At 40.4% G+C, this 9,765-nt stretch overlaps 1 protein-coding gene across 1 annotated transcript in view; it reads left to right on the top strand.

Moving 5' to 3' along the window:
- The window catches only part of LOC107730412 (protein tyrosine phosphatase receptor type D), a 132,448-nt gene that overhangs the window by 113,614 nt on the left and 9,069 nt on the right, over positions 1-9,765 (top strand). The window contains 4 exon segments of the mRNA XM_016541257.1: positions 1,344-1,444; positions 3,061-3,180; positions 3,320-3,474; positions 7,745-8,030. Coding sequence (XP_016396743.1) covers positions 1,344-1,444; positions 3,061-3,180; positions 3,320-3,474; positions 7,745-8,030 — 662 coding nt within the window.

Raw genomic sequence — 9,765 nt, 5'->3', positions numbered from 1 at the left:
ACACACACTCACACACACACACACACACACACACACACACACAAACAAACACACACAGAGACACAAACACACACACACACAGACGCACACAAACACACACACACACACACACATCGGTTCAGTACTAATTTTTTGATATCTGTGTGTCATTTTGTCCTCTTTTGTCTATAACAGAGAGAAGAAAACGCAGGATTAGTTGTCTTTTGCTATGCTGTCAGTCACAGAATGAAGGAGAAAATGAAAAACATGGAGTTTTTAATTTATTTATTAGGTCTCAGTAAAATAATTCACCTGGAGTAGAGACAGACAGAGCGGGCGAGCGAGCGCTGGGATGAGTTTTATCTCGCCGCTGCATGTGTGAGCTGAGCTGCGAGCCGTCTAACAGCAGAAATCAAGCCTCGCTGCCTTTTCTCCAGATTTCTCACACGTCTTCACTTACTGTCAGTTCATTCCACTGTTTCTCTCGCAGAGAATGAAGGTCTGCTCATCAGAAATCACAGAATATACACAGGATGGAATAAAGATTCAGGGCCGTTTTGTGGAAACCTACATCTGAATTTTAACGATTTCACTGAACTGTTTTACTAAAAGGATCATAATGAATAATGAGAGTGTGTGTGGAGACTGTTCTGCTTTTAAATGATTTGCTTTTGATAAGCACATGGATGATGAGCAAAAACGAAACACGCTTTAAGTCTTTAAATGAAAGTCAGTTTGAGCGACGCTCATCTAGAGCATATTTAAGGCACAACAAAGAGAACATTTCAACTAATATATATATATATTTATATATCTCACCATATTAACCAGCTGATTAATCACAGTCCATTAAGACAATTTTTTGGAGTTTTTCTGAATGTTATGTTAAATATGCAAACAAGACATTATATTATTAAATACGCACTATTTTATATGAGCTAATATTTGAACTTTTCTCAACATTGGATGAATCCAGGTTCATAATTCTTGTTTGATTTTGTCGACATATTAGAGTTAATGTTTTCTACTGAGGGGATTTTGCATTACTCTTTTTATCACTCCATAAATACGAAAATACTGAAAATAACACTTTCTCACCGTGTTTTTTACAAACAAAATGTTGTATAAATCAGTGCAAATGATATATGAACAAACCCCACAGTAAAAACCTCCAGAGTATAGAAAGGAATAAAACTGTAAGGTTTGGTGCATGTAAGTGCTGCTAAAGTGGAGAAAAAACTAATTTTGAGAAAATTGCCTTTATAGATATGTATTGTAATTTAATTCTACAACCAAATAAATGAATTGCAACAATAAAACCAGGCGTATAAAATATGACCAAACCCTTCAGTAAAAATCTTCAGAATATAGAGAGCAATGGACCTTCGGCGATTTCTGGCGGATGATCTGGGAGCAGCGGAGCTCAAACATCGTCATGATGACCAAACTGGAGGAAAGATCCAGGGTACGACACGTTCTGACATCACTACTCACCTGCGATTCGATTGGCTTACGGCCTGTTCCAACCAATCTGTCCACAACAAATCAATCACAAATCACAGCCAATCAGAAGAACGTGTGGGCGGAGTCTCTGCAAGTGCACTGCAGTATGCACGAGTGCATCAATTAATGACAAATAAACCTATTTAACATTAGTTTAAATACATACTCACTACAGTCTCTGTCACATGTTTTTGGCGTTTGGTAAGGAAACACTGTCAGAATGAGTCCAGTTAAATCACAGTTCTAATCTGCAGTACTGATTTAATTATCGTTACACTAACAATAAATAACAGTTATTTCTATAACTGCCACTTGTCATAAATATCATACAGAGTTATTATGTTAGATATGTTTGAAAACTATTATCTCACATAAAATAAACCTAGCATACATTTATCGACTAGATGTGACGATTTAAAATCATATGACAATGCCAACAATGGCATAATGTATAATTGACAACAATACCATAAATGTAGTAAAGAAATATTACATTTTAACTTATGTTAATTATGAAATAACCATTAAACTGTCACACATTTTGTGTGCAATCCTGATTATAAGGGGGAAAAGTTAAAAAAAGGAAATATACGTCTTATAAACCTAAATGCTAAATGTATAGGAAATAAATTAATGTATTAAGTATTTTATAGCATTTACCTATTTGCTGAAATAATTGACAAAATCACACAAATCAAGGTGTGTTTATGTCTTACATTTTAGTAATAGGGTTGGGAAAAAATTGCAAATGTCACAGGAATAGAAAATAAAACAGCTGAAATAAAACTGAGTTTCTCGTCCTGAGGGTTTTCTGACAGTAAAGCAGCTCAGTTTTGCATGGCCCTGTTTGGTGCTCTATTTGTGGAAAGCGCTGGCTTTAACGATCTTATTTTTGACAAATTACATTAAATATGTCAAATGTTTCCGAACAGGTTGAAAAGCTTTTGTCAAACTGATTATTGGTCTAATTAATATCACAATCCATGTCATCCCCAATTTTTACAGATTTCACCCACAATTTAATTTCCATCCTTTCCTTATTTGCACCATTGTGTGTTTCTCAGATTCCCTCTCACTTCTTCTCTAAGGCAAGACTCGTGTTGTTTTCAGCTGCAGAATTTAAATGCATGCCTTGATTTTTCCTGCATTTATGAATCGTCCTTTGCATGAATCCATAGTCTGATGCTTGCTGTAAAGACGCAGGAGCGCTGCTCTTCAGTTGGTGATCCGGCGCTGGAGCGTCTCAACTCGATGCATTTTAATGATCTCAGCGTCCTAATGTTATTAGCAGAATATGATTGTTCAGATCCAGCTCTTGTTTGCATTCAGACAGATCTGCGTGTGGTTTTTCATGTTTAGCATCTCTTTTGTTCGGTGCGCCGCTCACAATGCAGCCCACATCTATAATGGTAATGACGGCCGGCTGTGATGTGATTGCGACAGAGCGCTGGAGATAGTAATTATAGCGTCTGTCACTCGCTGCTGTGTTGAGAAATCCTCTTGTCAGCAGGGAATGGGAAAAGCGCCGCTCCTTCTCCGGCTTTATGTGAGCTCGATGTGTGTTTGTGTGTGTTTCAGGTGAAGTGTGACCAGTACTGGCCCAACAGAGCGACGGAGACGTACGGACTCATTCAGGTCACGCTGCTGGACACGGTGGAGCTGGCCACGTACTGCGTCCGGACGTTTGCACTTTACAAGGTACGGGAGCGTTTCTGACCAGCAAAGCCACATTCACTCGCCCTCACAGCGCTGCCGAGCTCCAGAAACCATCTTCTTCTGTGATGGCACATGAGGGCGAGTAAATGATGGCTAATATTTCTTTCACTCTTGCGTTCAGAGCGGCTCCAGCGAGAAGCGAGAGTTGCGGCAGTTCCAGTTCACGGCGTGGCCGGATCACGGCGTTCCGGAGCATCCCACGCCGTTCCTGGCCTTCCTGCGCAGAGTCAAGTCCTGCAACCCACTGGACGCCGGACCCATGGTGGTGCACTGCAGGTCTGAAGCCCCTGCATTTATATTTATATGATTAATAACACAGCGATGTTCATCTGTGAATCCTGAAAAATAAAATATATCTCGGTCTCCACAAAAATATTGGGCAGCACAACTGTTTTCAACATTGATAATAATCAGAAATGTTTCTCCAGCAAATCAGAATATTAGAATGATTTCTGAAGATCATGTGACACTGAAGACTGGAGTAATGATGCTGAAAATACAGCTGCGCATCACAGAAATAAATTACAGTTTAACAGATATTCACATAGAAAACAATGGTAATAATATTTCACAAGATTTTTGATCAAATAAATGCAGCCTTGGTGAGCAGAAGTGTCTCTTGCTGAGCACAGGTGATGTAATAATGTGTCGTGTGCTTTTCGTTTATCATTAGAACCGATATTAAAGAACTAATCTCATATAATATTTAGAAAACTGAAAAAAAAATTGATTGGTCAAACCATTGATAGATCTCAAGTTTTAACCACACAATTTCATGAGACTCGACGGTGTGTCAAAAAAAAACATGATTTTGGTGCATGGCAGAATGAGGCACTCTTGCATTTATGCAAAACCCAGATATGAAACCATCTGTTAAATTCCCCTCTAAGCGAAAGCGGCACAAAAACATCAGGCAGAGAGAGGCATGCAAAAACGTCAAGCCACGAGCTTCCATCGGAAAACTGCCAGATAGAAAACAAGGATTAGTAAACCCTTAAAAATAACACATACGGCAGTTAATTAGAGCTCCCAGCGGAGCGCTTGAAATTGAAAAATCCTTATTTCCTCTCTTTTCTCTGGCCGGCGTGCGGGAATTAATATCATTCATTGGGACGGAGACTTTGAATTCCTTTCGGCTCAGATCAGATAACGACTCGACAGCGAGACTTTAATCCGCACCAAAACGCCGTCCCGTCTGACCATTAAAAATCTCTTTCTTTCATTCCGCGGTGGCTGTCAGAAAGTTGACGCATCCTTCGGCAGGAGCAGAGCAAGGTTTAAGCCGGCAGCATCACGTGAGGCGGGAGATTATATATGTGCTGTTTGTCAGGCCAAACAAAAGCTCCTCCTTCTGCGCTCGTGGGTGATTAACCGTGCTGCAAACGATTCGCCTGCTGCAGAATGAACATTCAGATTGCATGTGCTTAATGCTAGACGTCATGCGATCGATGCTGATAGTGTGTGTGTGTGTGTGTGAGTGTGTGAGAGAGTGTGTGTGTGTGTGTGTGAGTGTGTGAGAGAGTGTGTGTGTGTGTGTGTGAGTGTGTGAGAGAGTGTGTGTGTGTGTGTGTGAGTGTGTGAGAGAGTGTGTGTGTGTGTGTGTGAGTGTGTGAGAGAGTGTGTGTGTGTGTGTGTGAGTGTGTGAGAGAGTGTGTGTGTGTGTGTGTGTGTGTGAGGCTGTAAAGAGGGTGTTTACCGCTGTCACCTGTAACCCGCGGGTCGCTGCTGAAGTGCATGCAGTCAGCCGTTATAGCAACAAAAGAGAAAGTCCATCCAAGTGCATGATTGAATGTCACAGAGGTCACTGGACAGACAGACGGAGGGTTCCTGAGTGGCAGGGATTTCAGACATGAACCTGTCAAAAACATGTCCACGTCATATTTCAGCCCAAGAGTCCAAACAAAGACTTTGATTTTGCATAAAGCAAATGAAGCCTTGCTAGTAGCAGTGGATATTTCAGGACTGGTTTATTTCACGGTGTTGGGGAAGCTACTCTAAAACTGTAGCTTGACTGACAGCTACAAGCTACTCGCAATTAAAGTAGTTAAGCTACATTCAAGCTACCCTTCTGAAAAAGTAGCTAGCTACATTGAAACTACTTTCAATTTATAATTTTTTTTTCTTTTAGAATTAACATTACAAATAACTGAATTATTGTTAATGAAGAATTATAATGAAGTTATAAGTAAAATATTTGGGGTTTAAAACAACATACTGTAATGCAATCATGATTTCAAAGAGTGGAGTGAATTCAGGTTGATTGGGACACTTTTTCCAAGTCATTTCAGTGACAAAAAGTGTCCCAATCATTTGATTTAGTAAACTATCCGATACACACAATAATATTTATATAGTTATTATATCTCAAACTGACTGTCAAAGTGCAAAATTGCTACAAGAACAAAATGTATGCAACTTAAACTGGATATGGAGCAGTCGTAAAAATAAGCAGGTTAAACTCATGATAAAAGTTGTCACAAAAATGTGACAACATGCTCTGGCGTTTAATAACTTACAGTTCTTCGTGATTCATTTAAAAATATTTCTTTACTGCCAATTTCTACCCAATTAAATATTGTAGATGCTAACAGAAGAAACAAACAATAAATGAATGCCCATGGAGATCTAAGAATTTATTCATTTTTCCTCGACTTTCCCTGGTCTGGAAATCACAATTTTTAAATTATATTTAGTTGATGAACAATGCACAACACAGATAATTAGTAAAACAGTCCCTTTTAGTTAGATTGAACTATACTGATCGTGGAAGCTAAGCAAGGCTTGTCTTGGTTAGTATTTGGATGAGGCTTCCACCACAACTCAAACACAAAGATATGCAGCACAGGTGAATCGGAGACACTACAGATGCTTGCTGCAGTGCATTCTGGGATTGTCTCCTCTGTGAATGATACATGTGAGGTTGCTTTAGAGCAGGGCTGTCCAGACCTACACTAACACTAATGAAACACACCTGAACCAGCTTATCAAGACTTCAGACTCACTAGAAACTTTCGGCCTTAAAGAGCCGAAATAAAGTGGTGGAATACTTTTGCTGACTTTATGAACGGTCTTCGTGTCAGGTGCTCCACAACATGGGTTTTGGAGACTTTAAATGCGTGTTAGTGGAAGTTCTGTGTGCGGTAGAGCTGGTGTTCATTGACTCAAGAGCGTCGTTGATTAAGAATTCTCTCTCGCTCACGTCTTCGTGCAGGAAGAGCGCTAATGTGAGCGTTTGTGGTCGTAATGAAGGGCTCTGATCTCAGGTGTTTCATGGAGAAGTGCCTGTGGTTGACGTCAATGGCTGCGCTTCAGGAAGTTAGCAAAGCTTTGGCCTCTTCAAAGTGATGGAAAGAGGAAAGTAGATGGAGGCTTTTAGGGTCTGTAGTTGGAGGTTAGAGAGGGTGAGAGGCTAAATGGAGGGGTTGTTTTGCTCTGATAGCGAGCACAGGTGTACGCCGATCTCTGCCATTAAATACTGTTTGACTGTGGAAAACATTCTGCATTCACCACAGAAATGTGACACATCACTTACTGTCAGCCGTGTCCCATTGTTTTAGCAGTTTGCATGTGTGTGTGAACAATGAAAATGTATCTGAACACAAACTAAACAAAACAGTAGGGATGCACCGAATGTTCAGCAACCGAAATTAAATTAAAAGACAGAATAAATTGTACTGAACAATGATGTGACGCGATCAAATATCAACCAGCATAGAGTGAGAGCGAGCTCGCGGCGCTATCTGCTCGTTAGCAAGGGTTAGCCAAGTCCAAAGGAGGAAAATCTGCGCTGAAACAGCGTTACTCATCAGCTGCTCAGAAACATCTTTACCAATTTTTACTAGGAATGTGACAGTGTGATACGTGCGACAAACATATTCCCAAATTCATAATGAGAATCATTTATAAATCTGCTGTTGACAACAAAAAGAGTCACTGAGATCTTCCTGCTGGTTTCCGCCAAAATAAAAGCTGAGAAAGAGTAAGAACTCCATCAGCATTCATAAATGTTAGTATTATAATTTTACTGTTGTTCTATAAAATAATAAATAAGACAATAATAATGATATTACTAATTACAACAGCTCCATTAATACATGTATTATAACATTCACACATAGTGTTCAATTTGGGATCTGTGATATTTTCTAATGTTTTAAAAGAAGCCTATTCTGCTCAGCGAGGCTGCATTTATTTGTACAGTTAAAAATACACGCCTGATTCAAGAAGGGGGTCTCAAAAGTGGCCAATAAATATTATTTTACTAACTTAAATTGTGTTTTGTTAGTAGTGTTAAATAAATATTTTTAAACTGTTGTTTTGCAATTGATTTAAAAAGCACATATTGGCCATTTAATCTATGCAATGGTGAAAAAAATAAAAATAGGTAAAACACATGGGGAAAAAACGTGAAAAACCATGTTCGGTATTCGGCCTTCATCCCAGTGTTTAATTCAGTTCGGTTTGGCTTCAACCAAGAATGTTCACTTCGGAGCATGCCTACACATCAGATCTAACATTGTCAAACATCTGTCCTGTTGTCTAACAGTGCCGGCGTGGGTCGGACCGGCTGCTTCATCGTCATCGACGCCATGCTGGAGCGAATCAAACACGAGAAGACGGTGGACATCTACGGTCACGTGACGCTCATGCGTGCACAGAGGAACTACATGGTCCAGACGGAAGACCAGTATGTCTTCATTCACGACGCGCTCCAGGAGGCCGTCACCTGCGGCACCACCGAGGTTCCCGCCAGGAACCTGTACGCATACATCCAGAAACTCACGCAGATCGAGTCCGGAGAGAACGTCACCGGGATGGAGCTGGAGTTTAAGGTAAGACGGATTAGCGGGAGTCAGGTTTGTTGACGTCTGTTTGTCACCGTAATTCTAAAACCAAAGAAACCAGCTAGCTAATTCATGATAAATGCCATGATTTAAAAAAATATTGTATTCGAATATTTGTGCTCATAAAAAACGAATATTTGAATATTTGTTTATTTAAATAAAGTTTAGCGAGAAAGATGTAATTTTTTTTAATAATCAATTTTGTCACCATTTCTGAACAAGCTTATAATTACACATACTATACAACAATGTTCTACAACAATGTTACGTTATATCTCAAAGTTTTCTTTTGGTTGAAAACGTGTGTAAAATATACATATAAAGAACAAAAGCAATCAAGCTCAAGAAGAGCAAATAGAAAAAATAAAGGAGACCGTGCCGATAGCAGTTTAGAACGTGCATACACTCGAGTCGGCCTACGTTTATCGCATTTATATTGTTTCACATGTTAATGTTGAGAAAAAAAAATAATATCCACATGCTCGGGTGAAAGCTGGCTCCTTAGTCTGATAACAATAAGAACGTGCAAAGACACAAAGATAACGGACGGTGTTCTAAGCAAAGTTTCTTACAGCGCTTTGTGTTTTCTGTTCTTAAACCACTCAACTTCAAAGAAACATAAAGGAAGCATATGTCTAACTAACTCCAAACTTCACGAGGCAGACGACGACATTCTGTGATCAAATGCAATCCATGTGTTAACACGCTCCACAGCGCCACCCAGTGCGTTTAGTTATAACTGGCTTTTAATTTGCGCACTTAGGATCTATCATGGATTTCCTGCATTTACAGCCTGCGAAGCAGCACGTAGTAAAATTCTAATAGTGTTTTTATTTGTCGAATAATAATTACAGATGGAATATTCAAATGTTTGACTATTTGCGCACACTGCTAATTCATGAACAAATAGACTGAGTGAATCTGAGACTGAGTGAAGAGTCCCGAGAGCCCTAACCCTACTAAAGAGCCACTTGACCAAACCTTGACCTCGTGTTTATTGATACGTCTGATCTTGGCAGCTAAGCAGGGTTTGGCTTGGCTAGTACTTGGATGAGGCTTGGGTTTCCCCCACAATCCGGTCAATTCTCAGAAAAAGAGTCACCCTTCCCATCACTACCAGCAAAGAGAGGTTGTTCAGATGGTGTAGTGTCTTATCTAGTTGAGTTTATCTGTCTTGTGTCCCATCCGCTGACTCGTCTGATTACGGGAACTCTTGATCAGACTCCATCTGAACAGAAGGGGCCTCGAAGCGCCGCAATCATGTCATGTTTACTCTGGAATGACTGCAGCAGAACCGCCGGCTTGGCCTCAGGAAGCTGCTCGTCTCTCTTCTGTTATTCCATCCCACCGCGTTTTACTCGGCCTGCAGTTTGTCAAGCAGAAATCTGTTTACCGAGAGTAAGAAGGTGATCGAATGTCACGCCGCATGACGAGCTCTGGGCGGGCGGATCAGTCAACTCTGGCCCACCGCAGGCTCTCTTTACTCGGCCGCAGAGACAGTGTGGGGCCTGTGGTTTCTCCTGCAGGAACCCAGAGACCCCTGTGCCGTTCTCACGCTAGCGCTAACCATAACTGTGCTCGCTTTTTTCAACGTAAACCACGTGTGCTTCGCTCTCTTGTTTTCATGACCAAGTTCAAGACGGTTAAAGACATTAAACATCCAAACCCAGTGAAACACTATCTATCTGTCTATCTATCTATCTATCCATCCATCCATCCATCC

Source organism: Sinocyclocheilus rhinocerous, unplaced genomic scaffold (genome assembly GCF_001515625.1).
Source record: "Sinocyclocheilus rhinocerous isolate Xijiao unplaced genomic scaffold, SAMN03320098_v1.1 scaffold1901, whole genome shotgun sequence".
Lineage (NCBI taxonomy): Eukaryota > Metazoa > Chordata > Actinopteri > Cypriniformes > Cyprinidae > Sinocyclocheilus > Sinocyclocheilus rhinocerous.
This window is presented reverse-complemented; position numbering and strand designations above follow the sequence as displayed.